At 35.3% G+C, this 19,535-nt stretch overlaps 1 protein-coding gene across 4 annotated transcripts in view; it reads right to left on the bottom strand.

Annotated features, from left to right (window-relative positions):
* Positions 1-19,535, bottom strand: part of CACNA1D (calcium voltage-gated channel subunit alpha1 D) — a 194,182-nt gene that overhangs the window by 40,720 nt on the left and 133,927 nt on the right. For 2 of the 4 annotated variants that reach the window (XM_085302370.1, XM_085302369.1), the window contains 4 exons: positions 19,047-19,205; positions 16,936-17,046; positions 11,211-11,294; positions 10,809-10,892 (listed from right to left, as the gene is read on the bottom strand). In XM_085302370.1, coding sequence (XP_085158496.1) covers positions 10,809-10,892; positions 11,211-11,294; positions 16,936-17,046; positions 19,047-19,205 — 438 coding nt within the window. Of the gene's footprint in view, positions 1-10,808; positions 10,893-11,210; positions 11,295-13,837; positions 13,868-16,935; positions 17,047-19,046; positions 19,206-19,535 lie in introns of all 4 variants that reach the window. The other 2 variants (XM_085302371.1, XM_085302373.1) reach the window with 2 other exon arrangements.

The following is a 19,535-nucleotide window of genomic DNA, read 5'->3' on the forward strand; positions in this document are numbered from 1 at the left end:
ACATTTTTTAACTCAATATACTTTCTGAATAAAATATTAATATCCTTATTAAAACTTTCTCTTTAGCATTTTATATTGGTTGATTCATACTAAAACGTTGCCTGACTCATTCTAAAATCTACAAATATAAAACATCTATAAAATAGTCACTGTAAGCTAAATACAAAATAAAATACCTGCTCCCATGCAAGACAATCAAAATTAGCCATTAACTTCCACTGGATGTTGGAAACTGTAGCAGTAAGCCTTAAGTAAAATTCAAGAACAAAGCTTTGGGATAAAACTAGCTTTTCAAGATCTCTTTCCTGCTACGTTCCTTTTGAAGGTTGATTACTCCATCACTAGAATCCAACCATATTCACTTAAGTGTATTTTATACCACATCAGGAGCTCCTTCAAAGTGATTCACTTGAGTTAATGCTCTTATTCACTGCGGAGCATTTGGTTCTGCAGTGCAAGGGCATATTTCACTCTGCTGAAGTGCTAAGCAAACACTTTTAGCACAATGTCCTGAAAGCCAGCCCTCCCACAGGGGTGCAAATGAGGATGCAGTACTCCTTGTATCCTCTCACCATCTACTAAATATCCATAAACCTAAGCTGATATAACAGAATCAGGCATGGTGAAAGAGCTTTAGGGGCTTTGGTCCTACAGGAAGAATCAGACACAAAGAGATTTCCTTTGGCCCTACTAAAACAGAGTCCTATCGACCCTGATGAGCCACCATAAGAAGCAAGAGAGACACTAACTTCCTGTTCACAGAGAGGAACTCTAGATCCTGTGAAGGAGAACCTCGCTTCTCTTTTTTCAAAGTCTGCCTCCTCTCTTTGAAGAAAATGCCTCAGCATCCAAAATAGTTGGACAACTAGGCAAAGCAGCCAGTAGGGTTAAAGGATCAAATGTATGCACTTCTTTGTGCGCTGAGACATTCACAGCAGCTTCCTCCAAACTGAATGGGAAAGTCCTTAAAAACTTTACAGCACTAGAACAGTGGAATTCTGGAGGGAGCCAAGTGATGGGCCTTAACTCTGTTGCTTAAAATGTTCTTATCATCCTTTGAAAGTGGCACCTTTGTCACAGATAGCTGCAATAACTCTAATGCCTCCCCAGTGTTGCTTCCAACACACTGACTATATGAGATAATTTTCTCCACACAGGTTTCACTGCTTTACTGAGTAAAATCTTGAGCACTGTTGCCAGACAGAATCTGGGGGGGGAGGTGGGGAGGAGAAGAGCTGTTCTTTAAAGATTGTTTGTGTATTACTTTTCTGGAAAACATACAAAACACAAAAAGTACCACAAGGGGAGAATTAGACCAGAATAACTCTTTGTTCAACTACATGCAATTTTTACATATATGTTAGTGCCATACCAGGATTCCAGTGATTTCTGAAACAAAGAGTTTAAAACTGTTTAAGGGCTTATTACTGAATGGCTGCATTAATGTTAACCAAAACCTAGATCTTCTCAAAAGTATAGTAAGTAGATTATTTGCAAAATCAGTTATAATATCTGAACTTTGTAAGCAATTTCATAAAATATATTAAAAAATTAAAAAGTGTTATTGAGGACAGTTGTTGCACTAGAAACAATTTAGAAAAAATCAATATATAGATTGAGAAATTCATAATCATAAACATTATAACTGTCAAAGTATCACATAATGTAAAAATTTTACAAAGCTGTAAACTTACATCAGTCACAAACATGTTCTATAACACACAGACCCATACTACTATTTTTTTCCCCTGCTTAAATAATTGCTTTTTATCTGAAAATTTTAAGGAAAAGGGGTTTCATTTATACCTTCTGCAGATCAGGCCTGAAGTTTCAAATTAATCTCTGACAACTGACTCTCTTGAGATAGATACTGTCTTAAACAGTGACAAAAGGACTTAACAAGCTTTGACTATTTTTTGTTATAAAAAAAATGAAGTATTTGACAGATATAAACCAGACTAAGTTACAGTATCATTATATGCCAATATCATAAGGATGAAATAAAACACTAGATTTTGCATTTAGGAGTTTTTCCACTAGCTTTTACAGGAGAAGGTTTGGGCCCCAAATAAACTAGCAAGAGGGTAAGGATATCAGTACGTAATGGGATATATAAGAACTTTTGTTCTAGAGATTTATATTTGATTTCTTTCTCAAAAAAAATTCATGAAGAGGGCTATGCAAAAACAATATGCATTATAATAATTGGATTTCCTTTAAAAAAACCACACACACACACACACACACACAGAGAGAGAGAGAAAAGAAAAACTCAGTATTACTAAAGATGCTCTCCAGGGCAATTGTGAACAAGATTTTTTTTCCCCTACATATTACCATTTTAATAAGTAATTAATTTCCTCTTTTGAAAATGCAGAGATCAGATTACCGAATTTGTATATGAATAGTTCTACTGTAGGTTCTCAGGAGATGATGGGTGAAAAATCCCTCAATGTGTTTTTCTGCCCGAAGGACAATTTTTCCATGCACGTGCTTTCCTCTCCTACGTCACCCCTTCCTCAGCTTCTTTGGACAAAGCTGTTCTAACCCCTTATTTGTGRGAGCTGATCTGCTGCTGCTGGTGGGAATTGGGATGTCATACACAAGAGATTGTAAATTATGGATATCGGTCAGAGCAGGACAGGAATGAAAAAGGAAGACACTCTCTTCACAAATACTAAACAGTACAACAATGTCAGTGTGAATCTAGATGTTAGAAACAAAGATTGAAAATAATGCTCTGGTGTCAGAGCACTTCCCCCCCACCCCAGAGACCAAAATATTCAAGTTCTGTCTATCATTGGCCAGGTGTTTTGGGTACTGCCATTTTGAAGTGAATCTATCCAATTGTTTCCCTTCTGTGGCATTCACCTCTTCTACTACAGCAACTTAGACCACACTATGAAAAATAACTACAATAAATTTAATATGGTGATATACCACAGAAAAAAACATTAATCAAACATATTTATATGGGAAACGCTCGTTTATGAGAGATTAAAGTTAATATTTATGTGTGTCCAGCCAGTACAAAAATACCAGAAAGATCTGGGAAACTAAGATTCAGGTAACATCTTTCTTACTGACAGCAACAGAGAGACAGACAATAACAGAGACCATCTGCTTGCTACACATAAGGAAAAAACATATACTACCAAAAGACAAAATCTTATTTAGAACTTCAGTAATATCACTCATCACGTACATAGGATATGTAGGTGGCATCTTATACATATGTAGCAAAAATATTAGAATAGACTTGAGGCTGGGGGCAGGTTGAACAGACAGTGCCTTGTTGGAAAGAGCTGTTGACAAGAACGCGACTCAAAAAGTTTGCTGTGGTCAAGCAATCTAAGAGCTCCTTCTCTCCCCACCTGCTATTAATTATTCCAATACAACTGATGTCCCAAACACATCGGGCACTGGCTGGTCATTCTCATGATTTTTCTGTGTCTGAAATCTCCAAAGGTACTACAGGATTCCTAACAAGACAGACGCATGCTTCTGGGATGACTGCTAGAAGTAGTCTGGTAAAGGGCAGTAGACCATACTACAGCTAGAATAAATGAACCAGCTTCTGCTTTCAAAGTTTGCCTGACAAACGCACTGCAATGAGGCAGATGAGGACTGAGACTAGTTTAATTATTCTACCTTTTCTGTTAGCCATGTGCCAGCTACACTGAGAGTCTAGTTTAGCAAGAATGTCATCATTATGTAATTTTAAGCCCATTCTTATATACTTCAAAGAGGCAGTAAATCAGTAACATACGAAATGTTTTTCCCCCCTCAATCAAAACTTAACACAGCAGTTTTTTTTCCTAAGCAATCCTAACCCTCAAAAAAGATTAACCAGCAATAATCTTTAATTTCTGACTCATTGATTCAAGCCTTTGCAACTTGCAAATGATCTCCATCAGGTATTTATTGGTGCTTACGAAAAACTTAGTTCACACAAGAGACATGTGGAACTACTGAAGTGAGTTCAGCAAAGGGATACTAAGACGACTAAGGGACCAGAGCATCTCTCGCAAAAAAAGGCCAAGAGCTGGGACTGTTTAGTCTGGAAAAGAGAAAGTTTAGCAGGATCTTATCAATGTATTTAAAGATTTGAAGGGAGGGTATAAAGAAGATGGGGACAGGCTCTTTTTAGTGGTGTCCAGTAACAGCACAAGAGGCAATGGCCACAGCCTGAAACACAGGAAGTTCCGCTTGGGCACAAGAAAACATTTTTTTACTGGGATGGTGACTGAGTACTGGGAGCAGGCTGCCCAGATGGGTTGTGGAGTCTCCATCCTTGGAGATACTCAAAAGCTGTCTGGACATGGTTATGGGCAGCCTGCTCTCCATGACCCTGCTTGAACAGTAGGTTGGACCAGAGGATCTGTAAACKTCCCTGCCAACCTCAGTCATTCTGTGATTCTGGGATTCCCTAAACAATAAATCCTTTTAACTCTGCTCATTCTGCAATGAAAGTAAAATTCCAAATAAACCATCCTAGGTTTGGAAAAAGCCACTGTATGTCAAAACTGTGGCTTCACAGTGTGAAACTGATTGCATCATGCATTGGAAGCAAACTGTAGCTCTATGTTTAATGAATATGGTGCAAATCAGTGGATATTAGTATATAGTGTTGATCAAAAGCTTCTTATTATAAATTGTGCGAAAGGGTACTACTGTATGCCAAAACAAATTAATACATAATAATGATGCAGTCAGGATTGTAAATATATTAGGAAATATCTGAATAACAAATATGACAATAACATAGAAGACTATTCAGGTTGCCAAAATATCTTTAGAAACGTGTGTGTGTGCACGCACATATCTATATGATTTGTTCAGAGAATAAGTGTTGGGATTCAAATATGCTAATAGGCATTATTTTCATAGTCTTATGAGAGCTCTCTATATTCCCATCTAAATATGAACCAAATATATACCTTATATACATCATTTAATAAAAATTTTGAAGTAATATGGAGAACCCCAAAGTAGATTAAAAATTATCTTTTTCCATAGTAAAAGATGTATTTAATACGTTATGTTCATGGGATGACATAGTGTATTATTTTGGTTACTGTCTAATATAGCCTTAGTTGTCCAATAAAACAACTAAATTGTCAATACTTCATATATTCATGGAGGCAGCTCAGAAATTTACTTCTATTTCCAAATTCAATATTGCTACACAGAGTAATTACATATTGTAATAAAGCTTGACATCAACTAAAGCAAAATTATAAGAATATTTTTTTCTGAGCTGTCCTTAGGCTTTAAGAGATATATTTGCAAAAGTCTATAACATGTATTCATACTATTCACAAAAATGAATTAGTATCAACAAAGCACATGATCTAACATGTGACACCGATACATGAAGTGAGGTCTAAGCCAAATTGCAGTGCTTTTGTTCAAAACTTGAACCTAAAATTTYTCCCAGGGGGTGGAAATGAGGGTTTTAATCCACTCCATCTAAGTAGTAGCATGAACTGCTCCACCAGTTGCTATGTGAGTGGGAGGTTATATAAAAACGAGCACCAGAAATCCCAGTACACACTCCGCTAGCTGTCTAACAACAGAAACGTGTGCCCTGCTGTTCACAAGCCAACACTGTGCAGTTCACAGTGCTGARGCGGTAACAGTGGTGCTCCTTCATACCAAATGACAGAATATCTAATTCTATTTCTGTGAGAGGCTTTTTAGATTTATCACACTGCTACTAACCACTGTTAGTTGTTACGGCAGTATGTGCCTTTAATAAGTTTGTATGTTTACAATGGTGAGTTCAAGACAATTAGATATTCCTGAGGGACTCAGGATGATAGTATCAATGCTGTTCCTTTAAGCCCTGTTTCAGCAGGGGCAGTTCAATTTTACTTAACTTCAAGCTTAGAAGCAGTCCTTCAGGGTCTGCACAGAATATTTACACGAAAGAAGAGGAAAGCAAATCCTCCATTTATTGACATTTTGGCAGCACATGAATGATAAAACCAAGGAAAATAAAAAAAAATGTGAATTAAAACTTTTGTCTCTACTACTGTAACAGTGTGATCATGCCTCTAAGTCATCCATTGTTGGTCATCCAAATGGTTTCTCAGCAAACACGAACTGCCAGCAACTTCTCTACAGCCAGGCCAGATTGAAATACATCTGTTATTTCCATTTAAGAACTTTTAAATTTATTTAATTAATTTATCTCTCACTATTTTATATGTAGGTAAATTACATACTTTAATGTTCCAGAACAGACTGACCACATCTTGTCTCACAAACACTAGTCTGCTTTTTTTTTTCTTTTTTTAATAATTTACAAAGAACCATTTTTATGACCACWTAAGATCTTGTGTGTCATGTGAAATTCTCTGAAAACAAAAGGTTACCAAGAAGCAAAAATAACTTTATGGGTTTTAGTAGTGCTTTTAAATTTTGTATTGCTTCACCATATATGTATTTACTTGTATATACTTGCCTCTAAAATTTTCTAAAAATAAAATCAACATGAAAACCAATTAGGTTCAGAAAAGAAGAACTGGTTAAAGGAAGCGATATTAAATGACCGAGTAAATAATAAAAAAAAAACAATCATAGCAAATGGTGTATTGTCAAAACACATGTTGCACTGAGGTGGGATTTTTTGGGGAATTGGTCAATAAGCCAGTCTTCCAGGATGCTGAGCAGTCCCTTAAATTGCTGAACACTTWAAATACATTGACTTCCATGGGGTCTGAGAATATTCAAAGCACAATAATTTCCTGCATGCTATGTGAATGGGAAGTTACTGGATCAGTAGAATCAGCCTCAGGGCACCATATACGTTAATATAAAACATTAAATAAAAATAAGGAGAGGAACAAGAAAATAAAGATATAACATTTAACTTCCCAGATTTAATACTGAAATCAAGCTGATATGTAACTAGAAGGTCCAGCCCATTCACTTGAGAAAAACTGGGTCAGATACAAACACGGTATGTACTAAGGGAACTTCCTGGCTGTTGGAATTAGTCTATATAGTTATACAGCTACAATATCAGAAGGATGCCTAGCTGTTTCCACCACATGAATATGCAAGCCTATAAGAACATTCAGCTTATCTTGAAGCTGTGCAGATTGTTTTAAGTATTTACATTCTTTTAAATTTTCATTTACATTGACCGAGATGGCTGAACTAGTGCAATTACAGCTGCAACAACATATGATTTTATATTACTGCTAGCAATTTACACTGTTTCAGATCACCCCACTTTCAAACAACCCTGAGCATCTTCAGTTTAATAAGTTTCCATAGAAGATATTTACAAAGGTGCCATTTCAATGGTGCCTGAAATCCTGTTGAGAACAAAGCCTTGTTAGCAGGGCTGTAGATTTTCCAGGACCACTGTTACTGTTAAATAAAAAGAATAGATAATGGCACAATTTAGAGGGTCAAAGAAAATATTCTAAAATATTATATTTGGATGATGTAAATTTACACATAATTAATGATGTAGAAATAATTCAGTGGAATCAAAATCATAGAAGTCATGTACAAACCTATAGATTTCTCTGGATAGTACATAGAATTCCTTGTTTCACGTTGAAAATGGGAAATCAAGCCCAGAAATACAATGAAACTACAGTACGTTCAGGACTTGCACAAACAAAGCACAATAAAGTGGAGAAGACTGGAAACAGACAATATTTAGTACACAAATAAAGGAATCTACTGTGCAGTACTAGAAGACATCAAATATGAGTCTTTTCCCTAGTGCATGTAGCATGAAAAACTCATAAATGACAGTGCTAGTTCTTGATACATAAAATCCAGATTGGTGTATATTTTAGCTGAAAATCACTACTTTGATCTCCAGAATATTTTCAAGACCACTGTGTGAATTACTAAAGCGTGTTCATCAGAGCTGCGCGCTCAGCAGCAATTGGTTACTAGTAATGTTGTCCAATCAGCACTGTCATGCAGTGTTAAATACAGAGTTAAGTACAGGGCCAAGGACAGGGCCATGTTGTACCGTAACTGGAATACGGTTGAGATATTTTTCAATATCTCTTCACAATCAAGTGTACTGTGCAGCTATTAGGGAAAGCGATATGCTCCTTAAATATTCTTTTCAGTAAGGCAGTCAGTCATGATGTTCTCATACAGTTTAACACAAAATATGAAGAAAACTTCAAGGTGAATCAGCCTTAGAATTATTTTGATCAAGTCTGTTCTCTGAGCTGGCAGGTTGCAAAATTTGCAGCGGAATAAAGAAATCGGAAGTCCTTAGAGTTAATACTGTATACTTGTAGACATAATAATGTATACTTTAAGGCATTTTGCCATGTTCAAAAAAAAGTCGTAACCTGATAAAAGAATACATATGTTGTTATATTGAGTTTAAATATATTAATAATATGTATTACTGTGCTTACCAAATAGACTAGAACCAAAGAAGGTTAAAAACTCTTCACATCACTGTTTCTCAACAGCAGCTACTGCAAGTAATTGATGTTGTCCAGGCCAATGTTAATAGGCTCTGAAGGGAGACCTGTATGGGCAACAGTATGAGAAGTATTTCTTTTGGCAGCAGCCCCAGTCTCCTTGCCCTTGTCCACTCATTCTTGCCCCATCGTGCCCCATACTTGTGCCAATACCTTGCGGTCAGTACCATGATTGAGCCAGCTCCAAAGCCCCGCAAACGCTTGTGGGAGCACAGCTCACAGAGCTCTGGGAGTAGGAAGAAGGGCTGTGCATAAAGGCTGCTTAAACTCAGAGATGCCAAAAGAAATCCTAATCAAACCATAGCCTTGATCTAGATCAGCCTGACAAATCCAAGCTCCTAGTAGCTGATCTGAACAGCACTGAAAGCCCTGAGCTGTCTTCTAGATAAACCTTGAGAGCTTTGCCTTTTTCTTCTTTACTGATTGTCGAGTGCTTGGAACAGATCACAAGTTTTTCAACTACAACTCCTATTCCACATTCCTGAGCAACTTTATTATCCTAGTATTCACAGTTCTAAAACCAAGTTACTGTCTAGTAACAAGGTATTGTTTCTGCTATCAACTGGAGGGATGTGATCCTAAGAACTGGGTTTCTGATCCAAACCACTGTGGAAAATAAATTTTAGAATGTGTTTTCTTTGAAAAACTGTTCCAGTAAATTGGCAATGAAAACTACAAGATGGATCATGAACTTTAACATTTAAAAAAAATTACAAAGCTTATGTTCAGCCTTTGAATAGTTTTTAGTTATGTTAACATTCAGGCTTTACAGAAATGGAAGCATAATGTTGAGGCTTTCTCACTACCTTTTTTTGATAAAAATGTCTTTAGAATCAAAATCTTAATACTCTTTGCAGATTCCTTGTGTTGTTAGGAGTTTGTAATGCATAGGGCTTAATAGTGACTGGACTTAATAAATGACTCCCAATACTAAGACCTGTATCATAACTTTTCTGCCTCATCTCCCTCATGTATAAAAAATATCCATCATCTGAGAATATTATTTATTAAAATTTTTTTTTTTGAAAGATGATAAATACTAAATATCCCTACTGAAAAGAAATAGTTTGGGTAAGTAATGAAATGCACTGGGGGGGGGGGGGAAGATATCTAGAAAGTAGCTACTAAATCAAACTTAAGAGAAAAGGAATGATATTAGCTAGCTCATAAACTGGGATGGATACAGAAAAATATCTAACCCAAATCTCTTCAAATAAAATAACAGCATGCAGTTATTTACGTATATAGCTTTCTCCAATTAATCTGTTCTTTGATACAGCGGAAATATGTGAGTTTTAGGGCCTTGCATCTTCACAGGTATTTCTGGATAACTCAGTTATCTCAGACTGATAAATAAGGAAGATCCTGAACAGATGGAATAGGCTAACTACCCCAATGAGTCTGCACACTCACTGAATATTTTGAGTTGCTGATGTAGATCCAAAGATTCACCTTCACTCTTCCTGCCTGAGGTCTTAAGAGGCATTAGAGGGAAGAGGAACTTTCCTCTAAAATTTTATTTTGACCAGTTAAACAAAGAAGCATCTAAGTATAGGAAGCACTGGCATATTTGCTCCAGAACTCCCTATTTTGTTAACTTTCATTTATCTTTTTCATCATACAGCTTTCCTGGCTAAGGCTAGTGAGACAGAAAATAGGCAAAAAATCAGTGTCTCCCTCTTTGTTCCTTGGAAAGGGATCTTTCTGTTTTCCAGCCTATACACGTAATGCTTATCACTGAAAATTTTGGTGAAAAGATGGAATTTTCAAAGTACTTTAACAGCAATTCAACTGTCAGACACTCACTGCAGGATGGGAAAAATCAAAAGAGATATACAAAATATCATTTCTTTTTCACAGTATGGAAAGCCTAATTTTCTGTGTACCCTTTCTCCTGCTACCTCATGAGATATGAATGCCAAGATCATGCTAAAATTCAGTCTTCCCACAGGAAAAAAAAATCATAATTTGTTAAACAACTGAGCCTTTAAAATAATTTTATGTTTGAATTATCAGGGTCAAACTACCTACAAAAATCACTGTGTTTCAAATAAAGTAGTAACAGAGGCCTAGTATTTTCTTTTTTTACACATAAATGAGTTTAACATATTTTCTGTACGTCTATAGAAAAATGTCTTTCTCATTGATTCACTATGCAATCTGTATGTGTATATAGATCTACATGCAGCTTGTACAAATATCTATATAAGTTGGCCTTTGATTCCAGAATATATTAAAAAAAAAARRGGGAGTTTGGGAGATAAAATTTACATTTTCTGTATTTCTTGATGACAGCAATTACTTTTTAGTGCATGAACAGTTGCTACTTACATTAACTTCTGTTATAGCAATATCAACGACGCTACCAACAACAATTAAGGCATCAAAAGTGTTCCATGCATCAGTGAAATAGTGCTGTTAGGACAAGCATTCAGCAGAAAGAGAGCAAGAGAAAAACACAAACAGAAAAAGAGAAGAAAAGGACAGTGTTATAACACAGAAACACTCTAGGCTTCGCTGATGTACCACTATACAATCTTTCCCTTTCATAGCTAAAGAAACTGGTCAAGAAAAAGGCTATTTCCCATATCAACATAATTGACCTATGACTGGTCTGTACTCAAAGTTTAGAAACATCAGATCAAAATCTGTGACTTGTCCAAATGATGGAAATAGTGGGGAGACAGAGAAAGAGAAGTAGGGACTGGGGAAAGTAAGCTGGGGTATACTCACATCAGCTTCACTGAGAACGACGTCTACTATGCTGCCAATAACGATGAGGGAGTCAAACGTATTCCAGGCATCACTAAAATAGCCCTGAACAGAGCAGGCAGGGTGCAAACGTTTGTGATTACACATGAAATGTCAAATATTTGCATACTTCTGTTTAGTTTTGCATAAACAGAAATTAGTTAAACAAAACCTATGGTCTAATGAGAAAACAAAACAAAAAACAAACAATATTGCCTACTGAAGGAAAAGCAACATATATGTACATGTGTGCATGTGTGTGTGTGTATATGTATGTTTTATATATATACACGCACAGAGACAGACACACACATACACACACACACGTACACACAGTACACATGCATAATACACCATCATATAAGCAAAAAGTTGGCAAGCAAGCCATCATCCAAAACTTTGTTTTGGAATMCCAGCAGCACTGAAAAACCTCACACATGTACCCTAACGAGCACAACAAAATCCCTTTGATATTTCTAAAAGACCAAGCCAATGGAAACCTACTTAACATTAGTGACTTTGCAACAGTCCTACCTAAGTGCTAGTAAAAATAGTCTTAACAGTCAAAGCTCATCATTGGTTAATCATGCACAATTATTATTCAAGCAAATGGAACTGTGTATAAATATTAGAGGACTAACAATCTTTAATTCATAAACTAGGCTTAAAATTTAGGAACTTGCACTACATTTGCAGTTAGGGCCTGATTCTGTAGCCAGTGAAGACAACACTAAGCCTAAGGAACTTGAACAAGTTCTTAGTGACATAAATGCAGTTACTCCAGTGTCTGAAAAGTCATCTTCGTAAATAACCTGCTCCCGCTTTGGACACCTTCTGGCTTTAACTATACTCCATACAGATATGTTATGGACACACTACTGCAGAGAGTCATAAAGTACTACCATCAACAACAAACCCCATTCAGCACTTTCTATTGGCATCAAAATTGTGCATGTTTCTGCAGTAAGATATTTGAAAAGAAAGAGGGCGGTTCCAGGAGCAAACTGTCATTAATTACAAACACTGGAAACATATCCAGATGTATTCATCTGTTGAAGGTGACTCTATGGAGACAAGGTATGTAGGTTTTATTCGATATGTGGATTTTGCCTAGTTGTTACAGAATTTCAGAATTGCARTATTATTGGCCTTGTCTTTCTTCTTATTCAGGTAAATCGATTTACCAGTCAACAGTGACTAAGGGATGTACATTATGTAACAATGGCCATAATGTACATTTTGCACATGCATTTTGCCTTCCTGGATGTTCACTTTAAAATATTAACTTGCCAGTTACTATCGCAATTTTAAAGAATAAATTTACAAAGGGTTTAAATGGCAGTATGCAACTTTAAGATAATGTTTTCGCTTAGCGGGTTAAGTTGCTAGAGATATTTTTAGTACAGAAAAGCAAAATCAGCTATATTTTTTTTTAAAAAAAAAGTGGACAATACTTTTCTCAAGATTTTAAACTGTTAGAATTTCTAGTAACTTTACAGTTTAAAAGCTATACTCAAGTGAATGGTGATTTCAAAAAATGCTGATTTCATATGAAAATTTGCTCTTGGAAACTATGAAAGCACGGCTGTAGAAGACGACAGCTCTACACAGTATTCTAGAAGAGTAAGAACCGAGCAGTGTGTCAGGAAAGTCTCATCATGTTTCTAATGCTACTTTCTGCTTCCCAGAAATGCTGAACTTACTAATACTATCCTATTTTAAGTTTCATCTCCTTTAAAAGGAGAATTCCTATAACCATTCCTTAACTTAAGCAAGGGGCTGGAGGAGGAAAATAGGTCTGAGTGATTATCGCTACAGCTCTTTKTGCTGCACGCTTTGGTTCTCTGGGATTAGTCATCCGTTCCAGTTTTGGGGTAAAAGGCAATGTTCACGGATTTGTCCTCCTGAACAAAAATACCCACTTCTAAGAGCTCTTGCACAATTCCCTACCACTCCTCCTTTTTTCCTCTCCCACTTCATCAGACCAAGCCATTCCTGAAGTTTCTGCTAAACCTCATGACGGACCACCTCAACAATACTGACACGTATAACTCTAAAAACACTAGTACTTGACAACTAAACAAAGGAAGCTACTCTCACAGTATTCTTCCTGACCATTCATATTCCCTAGTTTCTCTTGCTTCAAAGAAATATATTTCTTGTTTTTTAAATAATGTTAACTATATATAAAAAACAAGAGACTACTAGCAAACAGTAAACAGATAATCAGCAAAATCCTGAGATGTGCTATCCATCTTCCCCTACAACAACGGGAACCAAAGCAAGTTCCTCCAAAGAAAAGCTAATTTCATCTACAGAAAAAATATCTTTACCAGACATACTACAATGTAAGGCACTTAAATAACATATTCACATTTTGATTCAATACTGTTAAAATACTTCATACATTTATTTAAGAAACCTTTTCCATCAGTATGGACAAATATTGTTCAAAGTAATATGTAAAGCAAAAGCATACAAATAAACAAAAAACTAGGAGAAAATAAAGATGGTTTTGGAAAAGGGAGGAATGGACAAGTCACAGCAAATAAACATCATGCAAATAAGTTGTTTTCACCACTGCAATGACCCAAGATCAATTTACTTACTAGCCATCTTTCCTTTTTTCTTACAAAAATCTGATGTAAAATGACATGGAAAATCATTACAAGTTTAAGTAACACTTGGCTGTCATGAAGCTGTATATATGGTATGTGTTGATGTATCGTTTAGATTTCATAGAAATATATTATAATGCACTAACCACACTAAAGTAACAGATTTTAGCATATGTGAAGAACAACATGGATAAAAAAAAGCCTGCTCTTTTAACTTACATTGTGAAAAAGTTATTCTTTTTGAAATGCTAAAGGCTAAATCACAAATCCTGAGGACTATACAGGCATAGAGAATTAAACACAAAAAACATAATGTTTCTGATGTTCCATTACATAAATATTTTAGTCCTTATAACGCTCTGTTGAAAAGTTTAGGCCTCATTCTGCGAAGTACCTATGTGTTCCAATCTCCCAATCAACAAGTGTGCCAGACACCAAGCATCACCTTTAACATCTGCCACTTATCCAAGTTTTATACATTTCGGAGCTGGAAGGCAGTCTTCAGTATCCTAGTTTTATACAACACAATGTCATACCAGGAGTATCAATATTTATAATAGTCTCAGGTTTGTCTGAACATCAAAAACAAAAGATCACGCTTTATACASGGTTTTTGACAACTTATTAAGGGGACACTGTCAAGCAGATCAGATAAAAATTAATTTTTTTATATTTTGATTTTTATACAGTGAATAACAGTTTTCATTTGATGCTTAGAGCACCTTCAAAATATTTTTTTAAATGCACAAAATAAATAAAACTGTCAATTCTCCCAGACTAGACTAAGTAACCCAGTGGCAGCACAAACAAAAGAAATTAATCAGTTTTTTTCTCACAGATACTAAAACAAAAGGCTAGGTTTGGTTTCAGATTGTTCAAAGTATTAATAAATCTTAATAATTATTAAAAAAATCCATTGTTTTCTTAAATATGTATCTAATTTTAAATTTAGACTGCTAAAAGACCTTCACATTCAGCTTAAGATTGCTAACTGATTTGCAACTATTAAAAAACCTGCAATATACATTGCCAGTAGTTGTCTTGCTGAAGAATATTTCGCAATAAAAAAGTTACAATCTTCAAAGAATATCAGGAAAAACCTTAAGATAATTAATTCCATTCTCTTCCTGCTGATTAATCTCTGGCAAAAATCTGATTAACTTGATGGCCTTTTAACCTTGTCCTGCTAATTAGCAAGTTTAAGGTCTGCTTCATCTACGACAGAACAAAATTCAGGAAATGAAGGCCTTTCACTGCCAGTGTCTTCCCTTCAAACAAACAGCGTTCAGCATCTTATAAGCATCTTATCAGATAGAAAGCATGTTACAACAGTTAGAACCCAAATTGTACAAAGTCTCTGAAGCTAGTATTAAGACACTGAATATCATTCAGTAACGAGTAGGAAGTCCATAATACCAATGGAGCACTGTGATTTATACACTTATGATCAGACAACTACATTTTGCATCAGCTGCTATTTCTGACTATAGTTGCAAGTGCATGGAGAACTGTACAAAGATTCACAACTTTCTTTCAAAGAGCAGATAATAAAATGCAGCAAAATCTCCTCAGACTTCAGTGTGAAACAAGGATACAGAACAGGAAATGCAATCGTGAAATGCAATCAGTATACTCATGGTGCTGTGGTCCRCATATCTTAACTATCTCCTCTGGGGCCTCCACATTATGTTATTTTTGTGTGAAAAAATAACACACAAAAGATAGGTGACACAAAAATACAAGTAAATTCATCAGAAATACGTACAATGGATTGGCCAGGATTGAGCAAGACTACAGGAGAGTGGGCAAGCATTCACTCAGAACTTCACACTTCACATCCCAGCACCTGACCTCAACGGATGTGTAACTTGTTTACTTACGCAAGCAAACGCATTAAAAGCTAGCTTTAAATCAAGTAGCTCAGCCTGCACCGCAAAGCTAATGGCTAAATGCAAGCTCAAGAAATAGTCTTGAAAAGCTGGGTAGTAGTCACACTTCTACCCCAGGCTGAGCTCTGGGCTACCATGGCTCTGAATTATCAGAGCTAATTAGTTTAAAGCAAGAGCAAGTTTGCCTACACAGCCTACAGCCATCCAGTCTGCTGTTTGAAACAAAGGAAAGACATAGCCCACATTCAGAGGATAGATGCAGATGTCCTGATTACTTTAAAAGGGCAATGAAAAAGGAAAAATACCAGGCTTAAATAGTGAGATCAGTAAAACTCAAATGGCGTGGCAAGTTTTTTTCATATTCTGTGCAAAGTGAGTGACTATATTTTACTTATTTACATAGATATACGATCAGAATAAATACCAATTTCATTGTAACCAATACAGAAATTCAGTTTAGTTTTTCTTTCTTAAGTTTCACACTGTCATAAATGGGATGCGAGAACTGAACAAATAAGACTGGATGAACTATCATAATCTTATTTTCATGATTCCTTTTCAATTAGTAATTATATTTATCAGCCTCTCTGTAAAATCTACTTCAAAAAAATGTGCTTGCATGGTTCATTTTGACAGTGTCCCTTCAAGGCAAGGAATCTAAACTGCTTATTGTGGGTACCTCTATCAAATGCTGTATATATAAAATTGAAAACAAAAAACTAAGAGGGCTACTTGAATATGCCAAGTTATTTATGTGTATGTTTGTAGTGCYTAGCTATATTTTATAAAATACAGACATATTCTAATTTTGCATTTTAGAAAATGAAGTATAACATAACATACAAGTCTTTACCAAGGATTAACTTTGTTTAAGATTATGAATGCGGTACCATGAATATGAGAAGTGGTAATGCTTGTAACAGGAAATGATTTCTCTGATTTAGAAAGGGACCTTTTCATCACCTCGAAGTATTCTAGATCTCATCAACTACCTCGTAATACTTTTTCTGATACCTATATTTCATTTCCTGGAGTTACATATATACATATAATCAGATTAACATTTCTATGAAGATTTCACTGATAACTAAATGTGGGAAACAGGTAGGTTCTTCCTGTTATTTGAATAATATATAACGTTAAACTTGTTATACTTAATTCTTTTGGTGATAACCTAATTAAAGTACATCTAAAACTTACCTTCGGTTTGAATGCAATCAGTTTCAAAACCATTTCAACAGTGAACACTCCTGTGAAAACCATATTCATAATGTCCATCGCATCATTAAAGAGCTTAGACTGTCCATAATGCTGTGAATGAAAAATATGACACTTGTAAAAGTTAAGGATTGTAAATATTAAGTGAAAGTAGGATAGCATAAGACAAAGTTGGCAAAAACGCAGTCTAGGAGGATGTTTTCTCTTAGTATTTATGATGTGGAGTTATATGCATAAAGACTAATTGAATATTGCTGGTCAAAAATTGAGTTACCTAAAATTGATTCTGTTAAGGCACTAAGTGGAACAAATTTGTCATTCCTCTATATACTAAGAGGATCTCCAGAGAGACAGTTTTGAGAAGAAAACTGGTCCCTCAAAAATGAGGTATTAAACAAAACCAACTTCCCAAGTTGCAGATAATATTTTTAAAAATTATATAACTTGGTTTTGCACTTATTTAGAAAGCCTGCAGTATGTTAGTCAAATAATAATACGTATGGTGTAGTAATGATATTTTTAAGGTAATACAGTTCCCACAAGTTTACAGTAAAAGCAGAATGGATATGTAAATTGGATTTCAGCTAATCTTTTTCTTATTAAAATCTAAAGTATTGGGGAAGAAAAAGAAATAACTGGTAAAAGTAGACAACAGAAATAGTTGGTGAAAAACAGTGTGTGTGTGTAATGCTGGAAAAAGAAGAAAAAGGTAAATATATATACATACACACACACACAGAAATAACACATATCCAAAAATACGCACAGATGTATACACAACTAATATATGAAAATAGACGTTTGTGTAAGTTTTGCATTATCATATAGTTCTATGGTTGTTCCACACATGATATTTTTAAGCTTCTGAAGAAGATACAAACATCAGAGATAGAAAGATTGTGTAGTATATATAYAAAAAGAAACAGAACAAGTACAGAAGCTACAAGGAGGTGAAGTAATGCCTAAATGCATTATGTAAAAGAATATATTAGATAAAAGATCTAACTGGCTGATAGAAATATTTGCTCACAAAAGTAGGTTTTTATGTACTCCTTAGATTTTCTTGCATATGGATGGTCTTAGGAATACGCAAATGTAAATTATAATATGCTACAGGTAAAAGTATGGCATAAAAAGCTTGATTTTCATCATAAGTCACTCCAAGAAAATTTTTACACCATGTTTTTTTGGTTCAAATTAAGTGTTTAACCACACGATTGACATTAAAAGTATCTTCCAAAGGACACTTTGGCAAAGATTGCTATTTAATATTTTTGGAACATATTGATCACAGAATCCAATACTATCCTTTTTGCATTCAGTGGACTTTGCATAGGAGAGGATTGTGGAATTCTTGCATGAAGGTACTCTCCACTAATTGCTTTCAAACACTGACTGATGAATGTACCACTCAGTGTCCAATATTATTTTGAGCTTTTACTGGTATTCACTAATTAGAGTGTATTCTTTCACAAACACATAATTAATAAGTATAGTCAGTACAGCAATTATTATTTTGATCTATCACTAATAATCAGACTGCACAGCATGGCTGTGTTGTAGGGGAACATTATATACATATAAAGAGAAATTTTGACATGACTGTAAAAAATGGCTTGTTCAAGTCTGATATTGATCTAGTTTTCAGGATACTCCTCTTGTACCTCCTCCTTTTATCTCCAGCTGCTTCATCAGTTATCTCATATCTTTTTGTCATTTGAAAGAAAAATAACTTTAGAAATAGCAAGAGTTTAAAAAAGACTAGCACTCAGTAATTTTCCTTTGGAACACAAAGTCACGTGTGAAGAAGGTGGAGTGAGGGAATCTATGCATTGCTTTTCTCATTCCCACCATTATTTCTTTTTAGGAAGACCTTTCTCAAGAAGTTTTAAAGAATTTTTCTTCACAGAACTAACACACAGATTGGAACATATTATAGAAGTGTACTATGACCAGAGTGTTGGGAGGGGGGAGCTGTTTTTTCCCCCACTACACAAAAAAGTAGATGTCATAAATCAAAAGCACTGTATCTCCCATATTCTTCCCTGCAACTCACATCAAAGGCTTCAAAGACAGACTTCTAGTTTTCCTACCTGCATAGCCAAGCAAAGTGTGTTCAGCATGATGAGGACAAACATGATGTATTCAAATCCAGTAGAGTTCACCACATACCAGAACTTGTACTGGTAAGGATTTTTTGGAATATATCTACGAAGAGGGCGTGCCTTCAAGGCATATTCTACACACTGACGCTGTAAAAGTAAACACATCAAAAATCGTCAGACTGCACATAACAGTGACTCATTAGGGAATATTATTTCTGGTAAGCGCAAATTGTTAAATAAAAGTCTGAAAAACAGGCACTACATATACTTGGTATAGAATTTTTTATTATTAAGTATTAATCAAGTAGCTTACCAATCTTCACTTGGTCATTTACAAGTGCAGCTATGCACTATACAACCGTATGYACTACTCAGCCACATAAAAAGAAATCAAGTAATGCTCATGGAAATTCTGAAATTTTTTGCCTTTATATAGTGTAGTAGTACACAGTAGTATACTATAGACCATATGTGTGT

The sequence above is a fragment of the Rhea americana genome, unplaced genomic scaffold, assembly GCF_003343005.1.
Source record: "Rhea americana isolate MKP2758 unplaced genomic scaffold, rheAme1 scaffold_19, whole genome shotgun sequence".
Taxonomy (NCBI): domain Eukaryota; kingdom Metazoa; phylum Chordata; class Aves; order Rheiformes; family Rheidae; genus Rhea; species Rhea americana.